At 41.2% G+C, this 25,925-nt stretch overlaps 2 protein-coding genes across 2 annotated transcripts in view; both read left to right on the forward strand.

Moving 5' to 3' along the window:
* The window catches only part of ptprq (protein tyrosine phosphatase receptor type Q), a 55,089-nt gene that overhangs the window by 18,204 nt on the left and 10,960 nt on the right, over positions 1–25,925 (forward strand). The window contains exons 21-51 of the mRNA XM_036212396.1: positions 239–353; positions 4,172–4,241; positions 4,319–4,518; positions 4,598–4,826; positions 4,914–5,039; positions 5,125–5,271; positions 5,397–5,557; positions 7,318–7,720; positions 7,826–7,987; positions 8,054–8,233; positions 8,330–8,437; positions 9,721–10,002; positions 10,077–10,358; positions 14,452–14,772; positions 14,842–15,117; positions 15,200–15,351; positions 15,612–15,753; positions 18,328–18,603; positions 18,690–19,058; positions 21,415–21,524; positions 21,608–21,794; positions 21,876–22,114; positions 22,202–22,271; positions 22,538–22,696; positions 22,917–23,193; positions 23,271–23,341; positions 23,416–23,521; positions 23,610–23,738; positions 24,895–24,939; positions 25,495–25,521; positions 25,644–25,725. Coding sequence (XP_036068289.1) covers positions 239–353; positions 4,172–4,241; positions 4,319–4,518; positions 4,598–4,826; positions 4,914–5,039; positions 5,125–5,271; positions 5,397–5,557; positions 7,318–7,720; positions 7,826–7,987; positions 8,054–8,233; positions 8,330–8,437; positions 9,721–10,002; positions 10,077–10,358; positions 14,452–14,772; positions 14,842–15,117; positions 15,200–15,351; positions 15,612–15,753; positions 18,328–18,603; positions 18,690–19,058; positions 21,415–21,524; positions 21,608–21,794; positions 21,876–22,114; positions 22,202–22,271; positions 22,538–22,696; positions 22,917–23,193; positions 23,271–23,341; positions 23,416–23,521; positions 23,610–23,738; positions 24,895–24,939; positions 25,495–25,521; positions 25,644–25,725 — 5,503 coding nt within the window. The remainder of the gene's footprint in view (positions 1–238; positions 354–4,171; positions 4,242–4,318; positions 4,519–4,597; positions 4,827–4,913; positions 5,040–5,124; positions 5,272–5,396; positions 5,558–7,317; positions 7,721–7,825; positions 7,988–8,053; positions 8,234–8,329; positions 8,438–9,720; positions 10,003–10,076; positions 10,359–14,451; positions 14,773–14,841; positions 15,118–15,199; positions 15,352–15,611; positions 15,754–18,327; positions 18,604–18,689; positions 19,059–21,414; positions 21,525–21,607; positions 21,795–21,875; positions 22,115–22,201; positions 22,272–22,537; positions 22,697–22,916; positions 23,194–23,270; positions 23,342–23,415; positions 23,522–23,609; positions 23,739–24,894; positions 24,940–25,494; positions 25,522–25,643; positions 25,726–25,925) is intronic.
* Positions 10,374–13,516, forward strand: LOC118598869 (phosphatidylinositol phosphatase PTPRQ-like). Its single transcript, XM_036212397.1, has 4 exons — positions 10,374–10,816; positions 10,901–11,055; positions 11,169–11,314; positions 13,108–13,516. Exons 2-4 carry the CDS (start codon positions 10,917–10,919, stop codon positions 13,321–13,323), a joined length of 501 nt encoding a protein of 166 aa, XP_036068290.1. The 5' UTR covers positions 10,374–10,816; positions 10,901–10,916; the 3' UTR covers positions 13,324–13,516.

Genomic DNA, 25,925 nt, shown 5'->3' on the forward strand with positions numbered 1-25,925 from the left:
AACCCATTTAAGTGACAACATTTATTGCTTAAATACTTTTAGAAGTAAACTTGTGTGCTTCAGACACTTATCGACACCACTACAGCTTCAAATGCTCCTAGAATTGAGCAAAAAGGAGAAGCCAGAGGGGTAGGGATGTAATTTGGATCCACTGTATTTGTTTCTTCTCCATGATTCCGGCTCGAAAAGTTCTGAGATCCTGAAATGCTGTTTTATACATGTTTACCTATTTTTCTAGGTACAAGGAGGTGTGCCCCTACCCCGATCCTTCGTTTACACAGGTGCACAAGTATTTAGATATTCTCGAGACTCTGCTCACCGACTTCACCTCAGGTTCTACGTATCTTATTCAGGTAAATTCCAACAAAATCCAACCATTTTGAAGAGTTTTAGACACCAACTTCTCCAAAAGAGAAATAACAAAAACCACAGTATCAGACAATCATATGTAATTTCCCCATTTTTAAAGTATGTGCTAAAACATGAGCCAAAGATTATGTCCCATGGGCAGCATTTGTAGAAATTGTCCGGCCTGGTCGTGTGCATGTGCTTATGTGACATGGATTCCACAGCAGTGGCTGTTCTCTTGATCTGACTGAATGCTGGTAATTGATCCAAGTTGCATTATTTATCAGGTAAACAGATCTATGGATCAGCTCGAGCTCTTTCCACTTTCTGTTGTCACTGGTCTTGAATGTGCCCATGCTCATTAGTCTGCAGAATTCATTAACCCACAATGACCTTCATTCAGATACAGTGTTTTTGTTTGAACATACTTGTGTTTCCCAACATGTTTTCCTTGTTGCCCTTCTTGAACACACCTGTTTCAGCTCATCATCAAGATCTAGAGGTGGTTGATGATGGTGCGTTTTGAGCAGGATAGGATTGAAAAGATGTTCCCAAACTATTTGTCCCAAGGACCAGCGGTGGGAAACACTGCAGAGTCTAGAAAATAACTGTTGGTTCATAAAACTATTGGCACATCTTCATATAACTCTATCCCACTAGATCACAGATAAGGTTTGTGTTACGCTTGGGAACAACTTTGTCTCATTGTTACAGAGCGACACAAAGCAACTATGTAAAACGAATAGCGTCTTTTTAGTAGGGATGTGATGTTTTGTGTTGAGGCTTGAAAGCGTGTGCTGAGTTGTGGAGGGGGAATTTCCACAATGGGCAGCAAGTGATGATATCTGAATTTTTGTTTCCTGGTAGTACCACATGATCGACACAAGGAGTGGGTCAGAGTTTTCAACGAACAGTGGGAATGTGATCAAAAACACACTGAACGCAGGTTCTTGATCATCCTATCAGTACATGGTGTTCACACTGGACTGTCACTTCACAATACTAGTGCATGTACTCACAGGTGGAAGAGGGTTGGTGCAAAATGTTAAAGTGAATCTCACAAATCTTTCTTCACGCTTTTTCTTTCATTACGATATATGACGCAAACCGCAATTTTTAATTTCTCGATTGACACTTCTGTGAACTAAAAAGGGCGTTACCCGTACATCACTACCAAATCCTAGTCCCTGATTTGTCAAAGTTCAACTGGTTAAGATTGTAATTCGCGTTCAAAGCCAAAAAACAGACGTAAAAATGTAGATAGCTATGTATGAACGTGAGATTTTTGAAAGCAGAAGCCTGAAAGTAGCATTTTTGCATGTTTGTATAAACTATAAACAGTGGAAATAACCCCTTGAATGTGCTGTGCTGAGGCCGGTGAGAACGAAGCATCAAGCTCCCTTCAAAATGTGGGTGTGTGATTGGGAGTGGCAATCAGTGAGAGTTTGGATAGAGGAAGACATAGTTGGATGTTTTAAAATAAAAACTAACGGTGTCGGTGTGTCCCCTAAACAATAAGTCACCAGCTATATCTCAATGCTACAAGACCATACCATAACCAACCTCACCCCACTGTAAATAATCAGTTTCATCATTTCCAAATGATCATTATCCATACTGCCAGTAACACATACACAGAAGAATACAATTGACATGTTTTGCATACTTCTTCATTTTGCCGCCATTTTTTTCACATGCCTTCTACAACATGCCACACACTTTAAGTTCATACCAATGGATATTGTTGCATCTTGTAGCTTCCTGCTGGAGCAAATGAAGCTTCAAGGAGCTTTGCGCTGGAGAGAAACCAATAGGATGAAAAGCTTCATGAAGCTTCATCTGCCCATCATTAGTCTTAACCCTTCCGCTCTCTTTGGGGTCCAGATGACTCTAACCACATATTGATGTGTGATTCCTTCCATGACAAATGTGGACAAAGGGGGACAGGATTTTATGTCTGCCATGGACATTAGTGAAACTAAAAAATCAAAGTTAAAAAAAAAGTTCAGCGCACTGTCTTGTGGGGCCCAGATGACCCCACTTATAATGTAAACAAGCCAAGGAGACAATAAATCAACTCCAGTATCATATACTTCAGTATTTAATTGTCTAATTTGAAAGAGGTGTCATTTTACACCTACATGAGAACACTTCCCTAAACCGAGGGTGAGACCTTAGATGCAACCTGTTTCCTGTTTGCCGTTACTTCCCTTTTTTTTGTTCCAAAGAAAACAAAAAAACCCCAAACGCACCTCAGAGATCCTGTGATGGGTCCAGGAGATAATTAAAAGAGGACAGGCCTTTCACATCCACCACTGCCTACTCAAATTATTTGTTCCCTTAAATCAGGCCGAACAATTTATGGATGACCCACCTGGGGCCTGAACCCTGCAACACTCAGACTGATGAAGACACTTAAATGAGAGATGAAAAATTTCAAGAGAGATTTTAATTTCTGATTCCATGACTCATGCTCCTGATACTGATGTAGGATTCCAGCCGGACTTGTTTCACATAATGGACTCAATGATCATGACTGATGTATGGAGCTCAATTGGAGCCAATATTGTTTCAAACCCAAATAAAACAACTTAAAAAAATATTGGTGTTTGGCCAAAAAAATTAAAATGTGTGAAAACATTTTGCTATTCTAAAATAAATATAATTATTTTTAGCTTCAAATGTTCTGTTTTTTAGTTTCAAAAATCAAAATTTCTGTTTCAAATCTTTTTTTTCTATTTCAACTTTTTTTTTTTTTTCGTATTTGAGACTGAAAATTTCAGTTTCAAAACTTCTGGCTCTGTTGTGGTGCATTGGGGAGGGGCTAACACGAAGGACCAATCAAAATCGATGAGGGGGGTAACTTCAGTCCCGGTGCTGAGATTTTTTTATTCTAAACTGGAAAAAAAAGTGAAAAACCAAATCTGAAATTGAAAAAAAAAATTGTATTTTGAAACCTAAAAAAAGAGAACATTTGAAGCTGAAAATAATTATGTTTATTTTAGAATAGCAAAAAGTTTCTGACATTTTACATTTTTTTGACAAACCACCAATATCTTTTTCAAGTTGTTATATTTGGGTTCAGATATACTGGCCCCAGATTCCCCCCTTTTTTATTATTACATTGTCATGAAACACCACCAATGACTTACAAAACATATTTTTTATATGAACTTTGAATAACATTAAATGCTTGTAAACTAATGTGTATCCGTTTGGTGGTAAGATTTTACTCTTGATACAACTGTGTTTTGCCTGCAAGAAAATCAGTGGTACAAGTCACTTGAAAAAAACATAGTGGCAGCAGATCATTGTGTTTTTTTAGAAAGATCTGATACATGTAGCAGCTTATTTAAGTTTGTACTTTAAGAGCTTAAAAGTCATGCATTTCTAACAGTTTAAAATCATGGAATAAAAATATTTTTAAGGCACACCAAGCGACTAAAAACAGATAAAATGCCAACATTAGTGAACAATTTGTTGTCCAAATTGCCTGTGTTGTATTCCTACACAAACCCACCGACAGAAACAACACACATCAGTTCTGCATCAGCTTTATTCCTCCATGGTGTTGAATACATTTTCAAGGTTTATATAAAAGGAAAAATATTGTTAAACACAACTCACTTAAAATATATGCTGAACAAATTGAGTCAAAATGAATATTTAAATCCAATTTTCTTTTAACTATTGTCTCAACTTTGGATTCACCATAATGATAAGCAAGCTAAGCTTAGTGCATGAATGGGATTTGAGGCATGATTGACTTCAAACTAAAATATTCATAAGGGAGCCTCACAACTATTTCTTCCTTTTTGTTTAGGTTGCTGCAATATCACCCGCTGGAACCGGAGTATTCAGCAAACCTTTATACATAAAGACCGCAGAGTCACGTGAGTGGTTACACAAATGACTGGAATATTATCCAGGAAAATGTGTGAATGGGTGACCTTGTGCACGTTTCCTGCAGCTCCTGGCCTGGTGACCAACCTGACGGCTTACGCCTATAACCACACCTTTGTTGTGGTGACGTGGTACCTGCCGCACCGCATCAACGGTCTCATCACCAAATTTGGCGTCAAGGCAAAGCATGCTCGCACGGGGAAGACTGTACGGATGCTGGAGGTCAATGCGGAGGACATCATGAATGGAGCGCTGCCTCACTGCAATGTACTGCATCATTATGTCTCATAAACTCAACAGTTTGTGTGTGAAATACCCTCCTTTTTAACATATTTAATGTGTCCAGGATGCGGCTGATATCCTTTCCCAAGCAACTACCAGCCCTCTGGAGATGACAGCCTCCGCTCCCTCCATCACCCTCTCCGCTGTGCCCCCCTCAGCTGCTTGGAGTGTACCCATATCAGTGGGGGTGGATCAGCTGCAGTCCTTTACAGCCTATCTGTTCGAGGTGTCCGGCTTTACCTCAGACGGAGAGGGACAGGTAGCCTCCACTATGGTCCGCATGCCAGAATCAGGTGTGAAAGAAGAAGCAAATCATCAATTTTCCCCATAAACTATGAAAACCAAATTTTGTAAACCTTTTTTTAAACTGTGCGTGGCAGCTCCAACGGATCCACCTCAAAGCTTGACAACAAACGTCACATCTAGAAGGATCGCCGTTGTTTGGAGCTCTCCCATCACCATCACCGGAAAGTACAGCTACGTGCTCGGCCTATACGGGCCAACAGGTTACTGAATTTAATTTGAAAAATTAACCACAATACGACTGATGATGTTAGTCACACTTTTTGCATTTATCTGTTTTCTTTCCAGCTTTCTTATATGAGAATAGCACATCGGAGACACGCTTTCTTTTTACTGGTTTGACTCCCTACACAAAGTATAGAGTTGTTGTCTCGGCCAAAGCTGCAGGAGAACTGGGTCCAGAGGCAGAGGATGTGGTGATTACACCTCCTGAAGGTGAGGACGTTATTACTATCTCATCCTTTCAAATGCTTTTAGAGCCTGTTCCTTATTGGTTTAGGGAGGTGTTAGATATGTTGGAGTTCTTTAGTGCTCCTCTCTCTTTGGTCTTGTTTGTGTAGCGCCCAGTGCAGTCCAAAATCTAAAGGCAGAAGCCGAGGATTCAATATCAATCCGCGTGAGTTGGAAAAGCCCGGCCGAGCCCAACGGTCCCATAACCCAGTACAGACTGCAGGTTCTGGTCGATGAGATTCTACTGCAGGACATCACCCTGACTGCAGAGGTAAGGACGCCTGTGATCATAGCTGGTCAAAATTACATGAGGTAAGCTGAAAAAAATGTTCCCAAACAGAGAGACTTTTTAGCCTCTTCGTCACATTTCATCCTTTTATGTTTTAATTTTTTTTCAGGGGCAGCCTTATCAATTCTTTTAATTTTATTGTTTGGATACACTAACATTTTCAGAATTATTTTTTTCTGCCACATTTAAAACAAAAGAATCAGACAATATTCAAATTTACGGAAGTTGAAAACGGCCTGCCCTCCTTTTTTTATTGTTTACTCGTCATCACAAGAAAATGAAATTCGTTATGTCATGATAATGAGATAATGAAGAATATACTCTCTCTCCTCGTTCCTCTCTTCCTTTTCTGTATTAAAATGCAGAGACGTTACTTGTTTTAAGTCTCTTTATACTTTATTTATTAGTGGATTTCTGTTTCTCAACCATCTTAATTCCGTCTCATGCAGTAGCCCCCTCCCTTTATTCCTCTAAAGCCCCCGACGACAGGTTGAATGACAGAACCCAGGTGTGTCGAGCCTCTCTGTGTGGTGCGTTCACTATGGTCCGGACATTAGCAGACCCAAACAGCTCAATTCAGTTTGCTGAAATATACTTTTGGCATCTTTCTTTAATCCACAGCAAAACAAAGCACTTTGTCAGACAAAATGTTGAACACAAATAAATTAATACATTATAAATTGATAACATCTTCTGATGTTTGACAGGCAGAGACGATCGTCGACCCAGGGTTCTGCCGGTTCTTTCTCTAAAATCCAGACAACAGGTTGATTGACAGAACCCAGAGGGTTTCTGGATGGTGCGTTCACTGAGCTCCAGACATCTGCAGAAAAACAAAGCATACAATTAGAGAAAATCTCAAACACCAGAAAAACAGATCCATCTACAATGTATTAATTTAATAGTTTCAACATTTTTGTTTCTGACAAACTGCTTTATTTTGCAGCGGATTGTATAAAAATGCCAAAAATATTTTAGCGGACTGAGTTAGGTTGAGTGGCTGTTAGGGTCCGCTGATATCTGGAGTTCAGTGAATATACCATGCACAGACGCTCGTCGGGCACTAATGAATAAAAAACAGACTAAAAAACAACTTTGGTGGAGTCTTTTCTTCTGCTGTTTTTGATGTTAAGCACAAAATAAAGACACTTAAAACAGATAAAGTCTCGGATGAAGGGAGAGAGTGGCACGACAGTATATTCTTCATTATCTCGTTATCACGAGAAAACAAACTTCATTTTTTGTGATAATGAGATAGTGAATCTCATTATCATGAGAAAACGATAAAAAAGTAGGGCAGGCTGTTTTCTACTTCCATACTAACTTTTCCTTTTTTACTTGAGTTTTTTTCCCTCTAGTTATTTATTTCCCTCTGATTTAGTCACCAACTGAAAAAGATTTATTCCCTTGTTATTATTATTATTATTTTTTTGATAAAGCTCCATTTACTGAGGTACAATGTTTTGGTATCGCACTCAGGGGCGGAGCTAGAGCATTTGAAATGTTGAGATGGGAGGGGGCAGAAGTCTTTGGGCGGGTGTCAAATGGGAACAGCAGAGTGAACAGACATCACCAATGAAATGATCAAAAATACATATTTGAAACTGTTTTTATTACAGTTCTTTTAGCTGAGGTCCCATTACTAATGCTTAAAAAAGCTTGTATTAATGAGGTTTTAATCTTTGTCTGTAACGAGACTTATAAAGCTGTTAACAAGCATTGATGCTTTTCCCTTCCTGTAGAACTCAACGGATTTTTATGAGGACGTGGCGTTTCGTCCTCAAGTCCACGGCAGTCTGGGGCGGCGTAAGAGAGCCGCCGAGCTCGATCCGATCACATCTCCTCCGGCCTTCACCGCCACCATCTCTGACCGCACTTCCATGACTGCTTCCAGCTTTACTAAGACTGACACTAAGCCAACCACTGACAAGTCCAGCAGCACTCTGTCCACTAATCCATTTTCTGTAACCCCCATGCATTCTTATACCCTGCCCCCCTGGCTGACACAGCAACCGCATTCAAATGAGTTGACATCCGACTCTTTCACTGGAGCTGTGACTCCAGGCAAACTGCGCTTGTCCACCCATGATGCTTCAGTCACTGCACATTTTTCAACACGTAGTGCAGCAGTTTCAGGAACAACAGGTGGGGAAGTTCTAACCTTTAACGCTGTCTACTGTGTATTCACTTTACTTCTTAAATTATTCCTTAAAAGAAACAACTTTTAAATGTCTGTGTAACTGCTTTAAGGTGTCACGGTCAAACAGGAGGTGGTGAACGTTTTTTCTGAGGAACTGTCTTACGTGGTGTCGGATCTCAGTCCCTTCACCGAGTACACATTCAAAGTAACGGCTTCCACCACAGTGGGAGAGGGTCCAGCTTTAAATATCACAGAGAAGACCAGGGAGCAAGGTGGGTGGTCAGAGTGCAGAATCCTTTTGCCTTCTGTAAGTTGGAGTAATGTTCTGTTGTCTCCAGTCCCCAGTTCAGTGCTCGAAGTGTCCTATGAAAACATCAGCTCCACCTCCATTCTTGTGAGATGGGACCCTCCTCTTAACCCCAACGGACAGATCACACATTACACCATCTATGGTCTTAACCTACAAAGCAACCAAGATGTGATGTGGATCAGCAACACCACATCCAAACTGATATCAGGTAGAGTTGACTCAGAAATGCTCAACGAGCTTCAGTTTGTTCTGAACATAAAAGCTTGACATTTGTTTTTTTTGTTTTTTTAATTCATGCTTGTAGATCTGGACAAATACTCAGCGTACAAACTAAGAGTGGCTGCATCCACAGTTGTGGGGGAAAGCGACCTGTCAGAAGAGGACTACATTTATGTTTTCACCCTGGAAGATGGTATTTTCTGAACACTTCAACAATGCATTTACATGCAAACATTTAAAGGTCAAAATAATTACCTGTCTTCCACTAGAGAGACATAATAGTTGTTTTCTATTTGAAAAAAGTCAGTGTTTCCTTCATTAAACTGCACGTAATCTCAGCACTTTTCATCTCTGCAATATATCTGAGTAGCCATTCACATTTTGATCAAACTTTGATGTTTAAATATCATATTTTAAAAATATTAAAATGTGGAATTTTAGTTGTTATTAAGCTGTTTTTTGCCAAAAATCAAGTAAATTGTAGTACATAGTTTCTGCAGAGCGGCAGTAGTTCATCAGAAATTCACTTCTGAGTTGTGGGCGGGACTTTCGACACATAGTAATCCTGCCCCTACTTCCCGTGATCTATATATTTGCACTCCCATCCACTAGCCTACAGCCCTTCACACACCCAAGCTAACATTAGCGGCGCAATTAAAATGGCGTGCAATATTGGAGCTATCCAGCCAATATTTTTGGAGGGGCCTCTTGTGGAGCAAGAAAAAATCTCTAGTCGGAAGTGGAAATTTTTGCAACTTTAGATGAGAAATTTCCTAAACTTTAAGAAACCCTTTCAAAAATGATAGTTTCAAAACTTTTCAGAACTATCAGCTTTTGAATGTCAATAAATTGTAACTGTCTATCAGTTTAGTGTTGAAGATGAGCTTCAAATGGGATAAAGAACGTTAATTGTTCATTTCTTTCAAGTCAATATTACCAAGTGTTCATATTGCATAATTACACACATTTACCTCTGGAGAAAAAGCCAGTTTATTTTCTATGAATCAGCTGATCAGAACCGGAAAAATGCAGTTTTTTTCTCTGTGAATCAACAGATCAATTAAGCAATTTCTGTATTTTAAAAGGAAATGATCAAAAGCTTAAAACAGGGGTTCAGGTCGAGGACTTCTGGCTAATGATTTTTTTCTCTGTGACCAGATTATCTTATATTTTTGAACCAGATGACAGGTCAGACAAGGAAAACAAAGACATATGTAGATGTATACAAGTTGATGTCTTAGAAGAGCAGAGAAGGGAAATTGCTGTTGTAACTTCTAATGACTACAAGCTTTTTCCAACTTTCTCCTCCTGATGCAGAACAAATTGATAGAGAAAAACTAAGAAATGCAATTTTAAGATACAATTCCCTCTATATTTGTCCTCCATTATCAGGAAAAAAATGCCACAAGAGCTTCCTAAAAATGTGATTTTTATTGTAGTTGGTCTTTAATGTGTTTTTGTTTGTTTCTCTATCAGAACCAGATTCCCCACCTGAAAATCTGACAGTGGAAGACACCAGCCCCTCTACCGTCACCCTTACATGGTCCAAACCAGAAAGAGCCAACGGGGTTATCCAGTACTACGAGGTTCTGTACGACAACGCAACCTTTGCGGCAGCAATGAACACAACTTCCAACAGAGTGACTCTCACCAGCCTGAAGCCGTTCTCATCCTACAACGTGTCTGTGAGGGCCTACACACGCTACGGCTACGGCAACCAAACCTCAAACACTTTATACCTGCTGTCTGGAGAAGACGGTGGGATACTTCAACAAATACGAGCACCTTTTAGACTACCATCAACTATACCAACCACATTATTTCATTTACAGTTCCAGGAAGTCCTCCGTACGGCCTCTCCTATGAGTCTGTCACCCCCAGCGAGGTGAATGTGACCTGGCAGCCTCCTCTGCTGCCTAACGGTATCATCACTCACTACAGCCTGGAGCTTCGCAACTCCACTCACTACGTGAATCTCACCTCACCGACCAACTTCATCCACATCGCGCACCTGAGGAAGTACACAAAATACCAAGTGGTGGTTCAAGCGCACACGCGTGCCGGGCCGGGAAACTACAGCAGCGAGCCGCTCAACATCACGACACTTGAGGATGGTGAGATGGGTTAAAGAGAAGAGGGTTTTTCTGTACAGTTTTAGGATGTTCCACAGTTACAGATGTATCTGACTTCCTTCCAGCCTTTCCTTCTCTGCTCCAGATCATGCTAACTTTGTTGTATTGCAGGTTTTTGTTTCCACTCTATTACAGGGAGTCATTCAAGCTAACAGGTTTTTGCTTTCCAGGCTTCTGCTCTTAGCATCATCTTTTGCAGGGATGTTCCTGACTTTAACAGTACTAATTTCCAGTTAACCAGCCATAACCTCTCCGTTCACTCGGGTCCTCTTAGGTCTTTGTTCTTATGTGACTTGAAAGTCTCTCTCCTGCATCTCAGCTCCAGACACGCCCCCTCAGTTTCTCCGTGCCTCAAAGCTGTCAGATTATGAGGTACAATTGTCATGGGAACCACCACTGCTCGCCAATTCAGAGATCCTCTATTACATTGTCAAAATTTGGTAAGTTTGGAAACGTCTTTCTGAATGACAGCAATGAAAACAAATGTGAGACGTACTGCACCATTAGCGTTTGCTCACTTTCAGGAATGAAACAAGCCAAATGTGGCAGAATGTGACAGGAACATCAGTCGTTATCCAGGTGGATTCAGAGAGCCGCTACAATGCTTCTGTCTCCAGCTGGACCAAACTGGGAGATGGAGGAGTGCTGGTTTACATCAGCTTCACTGTCACTGATGCAGGTACGTCCAAATAAAAAATAAAAAACCTGTCAGATGGCTTGAATTAAAAATTCATTATTAATAGTTCATTTCTCATCGTGTCTGTTTATTCTTTTTTCGTCCCTCACTCTTAGAGCCGTTTGATCCACCACAAAATGTGACTTTTGAAAATGTCACAGCTTCCTCTGTCACCTTGACGTGGTTCCCACCCACTCAGCCCAATGGAATCATTGTGCTCTACACTATTTTTTACAGTGAAAATAGCACAGTTGGGAAACAGGTGAGGCATCTGAAAAACGAGAGACGGAACTTTGAAAAAAAAAAAAAAAAAACAGCTTAAAGAAACAAATACAAAAGCTTTGGTCGGGTTTTTGGGTTGTCCGGATCCCTGGAGGGTCGTAGAAAGGAGCGACTGCGTTTTCATGACTCAAGAGATGTCATGAAAAGGAAACGTATGATTGTTGAGTGTGTGGCAAGTGTGTGAAGCTGTCGTACGGCGCCTTTACGTCAAACTGTAGTTGTTTGTGAGGTGCACATACGGGTCCATTACTGACCTTCTATAAATGCTTCACGTAGAGGTGTTTAGGTGATACATAAGGATGCCCACACAAACTACGCTCTGATTATCTAATTTCCTAAATTCCAATAGTCAAGCTGCAGCAAAGACCTCACACTTTTCACATGAACAGCACCAGTGCTTTCCAGTGCACTGGTTTTGAGGGGTTAATTAAAGGAAAAGTCTGTATGAAACAACGCCATCTCACCTTCTTCACCCTTAAACATCCTTGCATGTTGTACAAGTGTCCACTGTGACCTGCTCCTGCTCCTTGCAGAATGCTCGAAACAAAAAAAGTACATGAATATTTTTGCTCTATCATCTACTGTCTATTCTATACCCTTGTCATTGTGTCTAGGTCACCTGGATGTCATGTTACGGTTTGTCCATTTTTTGCCCAAATCTATGGTGGCTGACATGGCTCACATAAATGCAAAAGACACAACACAACGACAAAAGCAGAAACACAATGACAAAAGCCGAAGTATTGCTTCCTGACCTTTTGGCTAAGATCAAATGTAGTAAAAGGTGACAACACAACGACAAAAGCTGAAGCACGACGACAAAAGCTGAAGCACAACAACAAAATCCGACAACACAACGACAAAAGCCGGAACACGACACCAAAAGCCCAAACACAACAACAAAAGCCGAAGCACCACGACAAAAGCTGAAGCATAAGAACAAAAGCCGAAGCACAACAACAAAGGCTGACGACACGACGACAAAAGCCGAAACATGACGACAAAAGCCAAAACATGACGACAAAAGCCAAAACATGGCGACAAAAGCTGAAGCACGACGACAAAAGCTGAAGCATAACAACAAAAGCCGGAGCACAACAACAAAAGCTGAAGGATGATTAAAGTACGACGACAGAAGCCGTAGCACGACAACAAAGGCCGACAACATAATGACAAAACTAAAGCATGACGACAAAAGCCGTAGCATGACAACAAAAGCCGACAACAAAAGCCGAAGCACTACGACAATAACCAAGGCACAACAACAAAGCTCTAAGCACGACAATAAAAATCGACAACATGACAACAAAAGCTGACAACAACGGAAGGGAGTAATAGATTTTTTTAAAAGTTTCATTTCTGAAGTTGTTTATTTATTCTGCTTTCAGACAAACATAGATTACAAACAAATCTCGTACCACTGAAGAAGCGCCAATAGCTAAAAACTAAAATAAACGTTTTTTTAAAAAAATCTGTTCTTCATTTCCGTTGTGATTCACTTCCGTTGTGTTGTGACTTCGGCTGTTGTCGTTGTGTTGTGTCTTTGCATTCATGTGAGCCGTTTCGGCAATCGTACGTATCCACCCATAAGGGCAGTGATGACTAAGGCTTAAAATAAGAAAAAGTTAACTTTGGATGAAAGTTAACTTCATCAGAAAAAGAACATTGACTTAAATTGTCGGTGGTTTCTTGTATGAACTAAACTGGCGCTTTACATTTGTTTCCCTTCCAGAGGAAGAGTTTGACATTAATCACAACCCTGTTTTCCCACAGATAGTTCCCGTTTCAGACTTACCTGAACGCCCCTCACCTGGCTCACCTTTTGTCTACACTCTGACTCGGCTGATTGGAGGCACTAACTACACTTTTTGGATGACCTCCAACACTTCTCAGGGTGATGGAGGGGTCCAATCCGAGCCATTTTCCCTGCTCTTACCAGAGGATGGTCAGTCAGACACTCAAAGCACCAGCATAGAAACGATATATTAAGATTTATAGGAAAATTACACATAATATTACTATACATTTTGATGTAATTATCTCCAATATAATGAAAACTGGGAGAGGAAAGTCTGCACACTTTTTTCAAATCTCTTCTTACCCTTAAATAAAATTACATAAAAACTGTGATTAAAAGAGCAGCTTTATAATTGTGTCTGTTTACATTGCTATGCAAAAAAAAGTCGTCTTCTGCATGATCGCATTTTAGAAATATCAGAACTATGTGAACAAAAAAAAAGAAATTAGGACAAGATGACATTAATAATAAGGAGGAAAAAAAAACTCCTTCAAGCTCTGGGAAAAATTGTGCCGTTTCGTGCTGCGGTGAAAGTGTTGCCATGGCAGCTGAGATTAGCATTTATGCATGTAGTATTTTGTTATGCTCCTAATTATAGACGTTGAAAAAAAAAGAGGGAGCAAAATTGATCTCTAGGTTTTTATGTGATTTTGGGAAAAATGGTGCAGACGGGCCTCTTTTACACTTTGTAACAAAAAAAAAAAATATCTGACAGTTTAGACTTTTTTTTGTAATGTTTGTGAATTATTCTCAGTTTCTGAACTGCTCATACTGACCTTGTATCTCTGCCTGTGCTCTAGCTGCTCCAATATCAGCCGAGCACTGGACCTCCAAGGCACCTTGTGTCTCCCACACAGCCAATCCCAGCAGGGGCTCGCTCCCCCCTGGCCCCTAATACTTACTGTCTTATCTTTGGATATCTCCGGTTTAATCTTCTTCCTTTTTTTTTCTAATCTGTGTACCGTGTGTTTCCAGAGGATCTGAGAAGAACAGGATGAGTACTTTCCTTCATCTTTCTGAATTCATAATCCCTCATTTTCCGTGTGAAAACTTCTCTTTATGTTTCCTCAAAGAACTATGATTGCTTTATTTTGAAAGTGTTGCATAAATATAATGAAATTATTGTTTATTTCACGAATGTTAACATTGACTTTGACAGATGTTGATTATAAAGACAAGTGGTGCATTCGTCTTTTTCTCCTAAGATTGTAAATAATTGATTGATGCCCTTCTTTGATGCCTCACAGTGTAGTAGTAGTGCTGTCAGCGAAGGCTGAAAATAGTAACTTCTTTTTTTTCTCTCTTTTCTTCTCCCTCAGTGCCAAACGGCCCGGTCTCCAACTTGACGTATCAGATCTTTAGCTCCACCGCTGTCATCGTGAGCTGGGATCCTCCCACCGAGCCGAACGGTCGCCCTTACTACCTGCTCACCTTGCAGGAGGCCGGCATCTTCCCGAACATGACCATTCCAGGGACTCCTGGCATCAACAAAACCATCCGACAAACCACAACCGACAATGTCTATCTGTTCACCAAACTCAGGAAGTATTTCCCCTATGTGCTGACGGTTACCCCGGCAACGGGGGCTGGCCCTGCCTACACCCACACCAGCACCATGCACCTAAGAACAGACGACGACAGTAAGTTTATCCACAAGTAACTGTTTGATTTTTAAGTATATGTTTTAACATTTTTTTTTTACTCCTCAGTTCCTAGTTCTCCTCCCTTGCTGTTGTCCACACAAAACCTGACCTCGTCCTCCATCCGAGTAGTCTGGCAACGCCCTCTGGAGGCCAACGGAGAGATAACAGACTACACCCTCACCCTGTCCGGCCCAGGAGGCCCGAACACCACACAGACCCTCAACACGTCAGCCGTTTTCACCAACCTGATTCCATACACGGCGTACAACCTCACCATCATATCTGCCACCCGTAAAGGAGTAGGGCCTCCACTGCTGCTGCAGCTGCACACGGATGAAGGCGGTCAGTCCACACGCAGGTCTTCAATTATCATAGCTGCTCAAAAGCGTTCCCTTTATTTACCTCCCCAACTTTGTTTTTCCAGGCCCCATGTCGCCGCCCCAGAACCTGACTATATTTAACCACACTGCAGTTTCTGTGTGGCTGAGCTGGGAGCCTCCTCTGGAGCCCAATGGAGTGGTGATAAAGTACGGGTTCAGGATCCGAGACCTAGTCACACACACTGTCACACATCAGGTAATATTAATTTCACACGTTGAAAGCTGCTTCACCATAACAACTAGACAAACACCTGCACACTCCATGGAAACCCTCACTCAGTAGGAGCACACACGAGCGGTGGCTAATTTCACACTCTGGTTAACAGTCTGCAGTAACGTTGTACACCTGCACATATGTGTGCCGATACAAGGGTTTTATCATCTCCAGCAATCAGGAACGGATAATTGAATCTTCTCTCTTTTTTTTCCTTTGGGTGTTCATTGGAACAAATACAGAATACCTCTGGTTCATCGACCGTGGAGTATCTGTCCGGCTTTAGACCGTACAGCTCCTATGAGATCAGTGTGTGCAGCTACACCAGAGTGGGCCATGGTAATCAGTTCAGTCTCCCTGTGACCTTCACAACAAATGAGTCAGGTAACACTCACGCCGTCTGGACGTCTGTCAGTCACACAGAATCACATTTCTGCTCACAATTATTGTTAAAATAAACGTGTAATTCTATTTCTGTTACGTTTGTCATGGATTGGAAAATAAAAAGATCCTTTGTCCTAAAATATCTCAAGCAAAAGATGTTCACATATTGTCGTTTTCTGATTTTTCCAGACTTTTAACTAAGCAGACATGAAACAAATGTAGCTTGACCCACAAGCGAGGAGTTATAGGCACCTAAAGGAACAAAAAATAATAATAAAAATATTTTTATTGTATATTTTACAGTGCATAAAATAAATGAAATGCACACAAAAAACATACAATAATTCTTGTTTTATTATTATTTTATAGTTTTGATTATAAGGAGAAAGATAAAGAGAGTTTATCTCAACACCATTTATGAAAAGTTGTAAAAGGATTTTTTTTTTTTTTTCCAGAAACAGTTTGTTGTACAGCATTGTTCCCTGTTCCCTAAACATTTAGGGTAGGGGTGTAACGATTCATTTAACAAGGATTCCACTCATGTCATCATTTGTGTGATGAGACGATTCAAAGTCAATATTGGTTCATTTTGAACGATCCGATTCACTAATCTAAACTTGATCCAGGACATCTTTAGACAAAAATTCCACCAGTGTGATAAATAGTTACGTTTTCAGGATTTCTCGGAGTTCTTCAAATGTAAATTACATATGTGTACAGACAAACAAGTAAACAAGAATTAATGCTAAATTCATTCACATTTTAGTTTCATGAAGTTCAGCCCACTGTTGTTTTTCCACATCAAAACAATACAAACGGAGCATTATTAAAACATTTTATCTCACTGTATGATCACATGTCTTTAAAAAATTCAGTGTTTCCACACATTGAACTATAATGATGGTGATGATGTAATTATTTTCTCATTACAGTAAAATAAATCTACCGTGTCTCAATCCAAATGTTTCTTTCTTATTTTGATTATAATCAATTTATTTCATTCTGAAGAGATTTTATAATTATATAGATTGATTTGATTAACACCTTGCCTCAGATAAAGCGACTTGGTTTGATCATAAGAATAGAAATGAATTCATCGATTAAGTCAATTAATCATTACACCCCTAATTTAGATAAATGTAGATCAAGTCTTTGCTACTTTTTAACTGGCTAAAACATGTCCAACACAAACACCATCTCTGACTTAAAAACCTTGTTTCCACTGAGCGGTATTGTACAGTCCAATAAGGTGTAGAATGGTCCTGGTATTTCAGGTGAGCTTTTCCACTCCAAGTTGGACAGGATGCAGCTAATAACAACAACAACAACAATGGAGGTCATTCAGCAGCCCATTTGTTTTCACTTGACTTTTGGTACTTCGTATATACCAGGGGTCTGTAACCTGCAGCTCTGGAGCTACATGTGGTCCTTTTTTACCCCTCAATTGTGGCTTTTCGGTTTTAAATGCTTTATAATCCACTGGATCATAAAGCAAATGTTCTACTTTTGAACAAATTTAGGAATTTAAAGTGTTCATTGGGTGGCTCAGTAGGCTAGGTGAAGGGCTGGCACTTAGGAGCCCTGGGTTCGATTCCCAGGGTTGTCCACTGATCCCCACCCAGATTGGATCCTTAGGCAAGACCCTTGACGCTGCTGCCTAACTGGGTCCCTGTGCCCCTCAAGTACAGGGTTGTGTCAGGAAGGGCATCCGGCGTAAAAACTCTGCCAAATCACTGATGCGAAACAGTGGGTGCTGTTACGCTGTGGTGACCCCGGAAGGGATAAGCTGAAAGTGAACTACATCATGGTTTGAATATATGGAAGGGGTCACTTAATTAGCTTTGATTTAGTCTTTGTTGGTTATATTTATCAATTTGTAGCTGAAATGCACCAGAAACAGAGAAATAAACAGTTTTTTTAACCATTGATGACTTTATAGTTTCTACTGCATTTGCTGCATTGGCGTGACCCTATGGTGCAGGATGTCTTTTATTTTGAAAGGAAGTCATGTGAAGCTTTGTCAAAAATTATAAACCATATCATATTTTTTTAAAGCTATTTTCTCTTCCTGTTTATGCTTTATTTATGCCAAAAAACACAAAATAGTTTATTTAAATGTATCATATCAGTGGCAAAGACATAGATCAGAATCTTTTAAATGTGAGTGAAACCTTTGTGGCTCTTACTGGGTTTGGGTTGGTTAGAAATTGGCCAAAATGGCTCTTTAAGTGTTGAAGGTTGCAGACCCATGGTATATAAAAAAACATTTAAGTTTGTATGCACCAAAAAGGAATACAGTTGCTTTCTTGGCGCTTTCTTTTGTTGTAATGACCTTCCACCAATCAATGGGTTTTAATGGTAGAACCACACTAACCAGTCCATTCCATTTTTCTATGGACCTACAACCAACGGAGGCCCAGAAATGGTAGTTTGGTCCATGTTAATGTGTCAGTTTTATAATGGAAACACTTAAAATACCAGACTGGACTGGACTGCTCAATGAAGACAAGGCTAAAGTTGATTTTTTTTTTTAAATAATATCAACGCCTCACTTCTCACCGTCTTTGTTTGCAGTTTCTGACGTTGTTGGGAACCTGTCCTGCTCGGGATTGACATGGGATACCATTCAACTTTCCTGGGAAATTCCAGAAAACCCCAACGGACAGCTCCTTTTTTACAACATTATAGTGCAGGGAGGCATGGAGACCTACACTCTCCAGTCCACCTCCCCAGAGTACACGCTGACCGGACTATCCCCAAATCAGGAGTACGCGCTTTCTGTTGCTGCAGTCAATTCTGCAGGACCAGGAGACCAAGAAAACTGCTCTGCTTCAACACTTTCTGAATCAGGTAGTCAGATATTTAGAGATTTATATTGCAGTATTTTGCACATTTAGGAGACTGAATACTTGATAGAATCCTCTGTGTCATAACAGTTCCAGCTGCTCCTCGCTTCCTCGCCATGTCTCAGGCCACCCCAAGCAATGTGACACTCCAGTGGGCGCCGCCGCTCCATGTTCCCGGCCAGCTGAAGGAATATCTCATCAATGCCCAGCTGCTTTCTACTGTTTGTGGGGCAAACATGGCAACCTCAGCACAGCCGTCCTCAGAGGTCGTTTTAGCCCCAGACTGCATAGTTGATAATTTCACAGTCTCCGTGAATGCCTCGGATAACGCTGCAGAGAACCGCATCACTCTGCAGTCCCTGGCCAAATACAGATGGTATCGCTTCAGAGTGGCTGCTGTGACCAACGCTGGGATTGGAGAGTACACACACTGGATTTATGAGCTCACCCTAGCTGGAGGTAAGGACGTCCCAGTGAGGGCACGACCTTTGTGCGTTGCCAGGGGGGGAATTGGCAGTCAGTGCGGACATCAGGATTAATATTTGATCAATGAGTCGTGTGTTTTCCGGGATGAGATCAAAGTTACACAGCTTGTGCTTGTCACTGAAAACTGTTCAAACAGCAACACAATCAGGGGCATCATTTAGTTTTATCTGAAGTATCGCAGCAATTAAAAAATACCAGATAGCTATAAGATTATCCTTCAGGAGCATTTAATTGTAGATCTAATTTGTTCTACTTGATGCTAAATCTTCATACACAGCTAACTAACATAATGTGAGGATAGACTTCAGCACAGCCCAAGTCATGACAAAAGCAGCTGAAGGTGAAGTAACACGACTCATGCATACAAAGAAGGTTATAATTTACAACTAAAAGCCTTGGAGGAGCTGTACTATTGATCTGTAAAAAGCGTATATGTTCACACAGTCACGTTTTAGTTTAGCATAATCTCTCTACCATTAAAATTAAATAAACAGCCCCCTCTTACACCACCACTGCATGCAAGAAGCTCTTTAGTGAGTGAATTCATTAACTGGAGGGATAAAGGTCATGACTTTGATTTGGTTACTTGGGTTCTGTGTGATTCATGCTTTCTGCCAGGCTTACTTTGAGACATATGTCACTTTATTAGGCACACCTGTCCAGCTGCTCCTTAATGTAAGTGTCTACTCATCCAATCACATGGCAGCAATCTGATCAAACAAGCATCAGAAAGGAGAAGAATGGTGATTGAAGTGATGTGATTTTTACCCAAACCATCTTTAGAGTTTACAGAGAATGATCAGAAAATGAGAAAATATCCGGTGAGCGGCAGTTCTGTGGGTGAAAATGTCTTCTAGATGCGCTAAAGTTTTCAATTTGCGCGACAAATTTGTGCGGCCTGCCTCTTCGAATTCGCTGCCCGCTACCTGACTGAGCTAAACATCGTGGCTGCATGTGGGAGGAGCTACGAGCTATTGTTTGTCGCATGATCGCTACATGGAGCGGTGTCTCTCACTTTGAATGTATGGAAGACACGGATCATGTTGAGAGACAAGGTTTATTTATTGTGAAGAGTTCTACAAGAACATTGATTACATGTCTACATGTCTGGGTTCATGAGATCATTCTGTGATTCCAGGAGCTCGTTCATTCTCACTCCGGGTTCTGTGTTTTCTACGACAGTTGTGTCCGCTGTGTTTCTGTGACTTAGCTCAATGTCTCGCATTAACTCAAGAGGGGAAAATTAAAAACAAAGCTAAAATCAGGGGACCTTTTTTTTATTGTCTCAATGAAAAAAATGTCTCAAAGTTCAGGAGGTCCAAGCCGGGAGCCAACGGCTGTCTATCTGCCGACATATCAAGTGCGCAAACTCCACTGACTCCCGGGAGGCTGGCTGCAGCCAAAGAGCCAGCGCGGGCAAAGGCTCTTGATCTGCACAGAGTGTATGCCGCCTTCGCCCAACAATACCCGAAGACTCTGGCAACCCCACGCCCCATTGGGTTGGGGAATTAGATGGAAGTCCAGGACAAAAACGCTCGCATTGGATTAATATACTAAAAACGACACATGCTCAAATCTAAGTCCCTGATTGGTAGATGCGATGCGGCAACATGCCAAAATTTAGATATCTAAAGTGGCCGTACTACTTAAATCTCGTTGCTGCCTTGCCGCCATGTCACTTAAATTGCGCTGCGGGACTTTAGATCACTTCAATTCATGTCTATACTATTGACTTCACATTCAAACTGGCCCCCTCTACTGCGTGAATCATATTTGGTGTGAAAGCTGTATTACACACATATCTTGGAGATGTAAAAAGAGTCTCACATCAGATTTGAGCGTAAATGCGTCTTTGTGTTTGTGTTACAAGTGATTCATGAATAGTTTTTAAAGATTTGTGTGTATAGTTAGTTTCAAGCTGTTGTTATTTTATGTTGTGCATGTGTATAATGTATTTTTTTGAATTTTTACATTTTTGTACATGTGAATACACAACTGCAAGTACACAGTTATGCACAAAATGTCTTGTATGCGTTCCAAATCAAGAATTATGCACACACAAATCCAAAGTTAAGCACAAATCAAGAACTACACGCACACACAAACCGGGATGAGTCCATTTTTTCTCCATATGCAGTCGACAAATCTCCAGCAACTGTGAGAACCACTGCTTTCAGAACCTTATTGAATCTATGCTACCAAGGATTAAGGCAGTTCTGAATGCAAAAGGTGGTCCAACCCAGTACTAGCATGGTGTACCTAATAAAGTGGCCAGCAAGTGCACGTATTCATATTCTTAGCTTTCCATGTCTCTCCTTCCCCTCCACAGACCCCGATGCTCCTCCTCGTAACCTAGCAGTGACAGCCACCTCCTCCAGCCTTCACATCACGTGGGAGGACCCAGCTGTTCTCTCTGGACCAACTTCTTATCTTTTGCAGGTCACCTTAAGTCAACACAAGTTCGTCGAATGAATGTTAGAATATCTAGGAGGTAAATAAAATAGCCTCTCCTTCTATCTCAGGTGGACGGTCCTGGTGTGAACATCTCAATCGTTCGATCTCAAGAGGAGGTGAAGACAGTCGTTGTAGCTAACCTGACCGCCTTCACTCGCTACACTGTGACTCTCACGGCCTTCACTGGTCCACTGGAGTACGCGAACAGAGATGGAAAAGCTATCGGGCCTGTTACCCATCAAACACTGGAGGCGGGTATGATGATGGATCAGTTTAGCTGTCGCTCTCCTGACAAACGAAACAGCTTACTACTCTGAATGTTCCCTCCATCCCCAGAGCCCAATGACCCCCCCAAGAATGTGAACGTCACCTCTATGCCGGAGGAAGTGAAGGTTGTGACGCTGAGCTTCAGTCCTCCGGAGGAGCCCAACGGAGTAATAACTGACTACGTCGCTTTGGTGTACGAAAAAGAGAAGCTGGTCAAAAACATCAGTCTTAGCATCATCCAGAAGGAAAATAACACACTGACTGCAGACGTTGAAGGTTTAAAAGGAGGACACAATTACACCATACAGGTGAAAAAGCATCTAACAGCAACCGGCTGGAACTCAGCTTTATAAAAGTTTGTCATCCCCTTGTTTCTCGTTCTGCTCCGATTGCAGATTTCGGCTAAGAACGGCGCAGGCTGGAGCCCGCTCAGTCAACATGTCCAGATAACTACAGGAATCAAAGGTACAGCTCTGCCTCTCCAGTCGTCTCTGCAGTGCTCCAGCACAGTTTGTCTTTTCTTCACGTTGCAGCACTGCAGCAGCAAAAGTACCAGACAGAATTGTTGCAAACAGGTCAGCTCTGATGCAGGAAACGGAACTCTGCGGCATCTTTAGATCCACGTTGATAGTGCTGGCGTTTGATGTTCTAGAGTATCGGTTCAATTCTCACATACACATTCACCTGACAGCTATATGTGTGTGTGTGTGTGTACTTCTCCTCTTTTCCAGCCCCTTCCAAGCCAACCCAAACACCCCAGGCAATGCTGGGCAATGGAGGGGTTGCCATGGTAACCCACAAGACTATCACCGTACGCAAGCCTGCTTGTTTCTATAGTGACGACAACGGACCAATTGCAAAAATTCAGGTCATCGTGGCCGAGTCAGGGGGTATGACAGCCATCACTTTTTAGTTGAATGCACTTGTGTTTTGGTCTTCTTCAGCGTTTGAAGCTTAGAGCAGAATTGTGTTATACAGTGCATCGCTTTGTCCCAAGCTCCCAAAAGCCAATTTATCAAGCCTGAGAGTTTAACATCAACAGAATGTCTACATTTTTTTTTTTATTTTACTTCCACTCCTCCCTCACGTCCAATTTCCTTGCTGTCACAGTGAGAGACCTGGGGAACGTAACCAACTGGAGGAGTGCTTTTCACCACCGTCCTGCCCCTTACCTGACAGATGAGGGCTTTCTCAACCCTCCATGTTCACTGCTCACGAAGACGACCTCACCGGACGTCAGAGGGGGTCAACAGGAGTCAAGGGGCGGCTTGAGGTTCAACCAAACCACAGCGGAGGGCTACGTGATCGGAGGAAACGACGCCTGTTTGGAACTCAACAACACCGACCATTTCTGCAACGGGCCTCTGAAGCCCAACACTGTCTATGTGTGAGTGCACAAGACGCTTTCTAAATACCCCAAGAGTTGTGTTTTTCTCAGGATCTACTCTCACTTCCTAATGACAGGTTTAAGTTCAGAGCTACCAACATCAGAGGCCAGTACACCGACTCAGATTACTCGGAGCACATCAGAACAGGTACTCCTATAGGAAATGAAACAGCAAAAATTCATAATATGTGGTGCTTTTTGGTGACGTTCTGTCTCTCCCAGCGTCTGCAGACGGGCTGCTGACCAGAGAGGAGCAGATCATCTTGGGGGTTCTGCTCTCCTTCTTTTTGGCCGTGTTTCTCATCATCATCGTCTGTTGCTCAGTCAAGTAAGAAGAAAGCATCAACAGTTCTGCAGTAGGAGGGAATCTGTTAAACATTTTGTTAAATTCAAATCTTGTTTGTTTTTGTATGGAGGCTCCACCAGCATAAGAAGGAGGGTGGGACTTATTCCCCCAGAGAGGCAGAGATCATAGAGACAAAGTGTAAGCTCGATCAGCTCATCGCTGTGGCAGATATGGAGCTGAAGCAGGAAAAGCTCAACCGGTACATGTGTGTTTGTTTTCATCTAAAACCTGCACTCCTACTAACAAAACTTGCATGTTTTGGCATGTTTTGGGTTTGTCTACCTCCTTCACAAAATACTTAAAGCTCTTTGCTGCAGCCAACTTTTTGTGTGCTTCCATTCTGCCATCATCTAGCTTGTAAAGTTTGCCAAAATATAACCTGGAAATGAAACACGACACCATTGTAGTTTAGTAGTTTCAGAACATTTTTTATGTCAGCAAATCATTATTACCAAATTTTGTGCCAACCTTTTAATTTCTTTTGGTTCACAATAAAAAACAACAACAATAAAACAACAACAAACAATCTAAGGTAGTTGTTATTCATTCTTCTTCTTTTGCTCTTATTTTGAAATCACTGACGGGTTGCAAGAAAAAAAAGCCACAGCAAAAATGGTTGTGAGAACAGATTTTCCTGTTACAATAGGTCACATGAGGTGTATATTTGCATAAACCCCTTTAGTATTTAAGGTTAATTTTAAATAACATTTAAAACTGTTAAGGTCTGACATCATTCGTAGTGCTGCTGGAATGCTGTTCCATAACGGAAAAAGCCCGCTAACTCCAGCACTTGAGTGTAGATGTTTATCAAAGATGCTGCAGAAACCTTCACACATCCATATCAACAAATACAGATCAATTTCCACGCACATGCATACGAGCAAACACATGTCACACCAAAAAATATCCTGTTTGTGCAAATGTCTGGACGCACAATACAATAACTTTTATTTATTTTTTTTTTCATCATAGTGAATAATTAGTGAATATTTCCACCATTTTAGTCTTTAACCTCCTAATGCGTAAATGTTTTTACAGCAATAAAAAGGAATCACTTAGTTTTTTTTTTAACTAGATGCTAAATTAATTTTGAAGCTGAAGTGGTTTTTAGGAGTTTTAAAGTCACAGAAAATCTATTTAATGTCTGTTAGAATGTTTTCTGTTCAACTTTGTTTTACTAAATCACCACATTTTCTCACTAAACTTCTGTGTTACGATTCACATGTCCTGCAGTAAACATTGGTTTATTAAAAGCTTTATTAAAAAAAGCATTTTTCTTTTTTTGTGTGTGTGTTTGCATCTACCCTCACATGCTTTGGCTTTGTCTCTCTCACCGAACACTTCTCTCCCTCCAGGTATTCCTCTTTCTTCTTTAAGCGGAAAGAGATTTATGTCATCCAGTAAGTTTGGAGTTTTGCGTGCGTGTGGAGCGTTTGCCGTGTTCTTCTTTGCTCACTGTTTGAGTCTGTCATCATGTTGAGATTGCCTCATGCTGCATGTTTTTGTGTATTAAAGCTTTATTTACGCTGATCCATCACACGCGTGTTTAACCAACAGCCCCGCTCATCAGCCTCCATCGCTGGCAGGGATCGGACAGCTTCCCTGACATCCCTCCACTCACAAATTAGTTTATCAAATCTCGGGTTTGCTTGAAAGTTAAAGGGGTGTAAACTTTAATCTTCGTCAGCTGCTGCGAAGAAGAGGAGGCCTCAGTGAGGAAGCACACGCTAGCTTCTTTTTGATGTTCATGTATTCCTCGAGATTCGAACATCAAAGCAGGAAGCTGCGTTTAATCAAAGTAGATTTGATTGCAAAAATCTTTAACCCCCCTCTGCTGTAAACACAGGTTGCTGTGTGGTTTCATCTGTAAGAGAGGATAGGAGTGCCAGCGTGTGGGCTGATAATATTACCGCTGTTTGTAATTTTGGTTGGATTTTTTTGACTGTTTTTCACAGGCTGCTCAGCTACAGAAAGTCACTGAAGTAAGTCATTCTTTTTACCATAACTGCACCGCACCTCCTGCATGTTAGGAACTCAATCAGATCACAATCAGAAAGAAACGTCTTTTTGTTGTATGTTTGATCCTCCCTTTCTCTGTTGTCAGGCCTGTCAACAAGAAGTCTTTCCTGCAGCATGTGGAGGACCTGTGTGCCAACGACAACTCCAAGTTCCAGGAGGAGTTTGCAGTAAGTGTTTGACCTTTCTATCAAATCCTTACATCATGTTAAAACTTAAAGAAATAGAAACTGATTTTTGCAAAATACAGTAGTTGCCATTCAAAGCTTTAAAGATAACCCAAAAACTACATGTTAGAGTTGATCTCCTGTCCTAGAGCAGCATCTTTTACCAACAGGACCTCTGAAGTCTCCTCACATTTTTATATTTT

Source organism: Oryzias melastigma, linkage group LG6, assembly GCF_002922805.2.
Source record: "Oryzias melastigma strain HK-1 linkage group LG6, ASM292280v2, whole genome shotgun sequence".
Classification (NCBI taxonomy): Eukaryota; Metazoa; Chordata; class Actinopteri; order Beloniformes; family Adrianichthyidae; genus Oryzias; species Oryzias melastigma.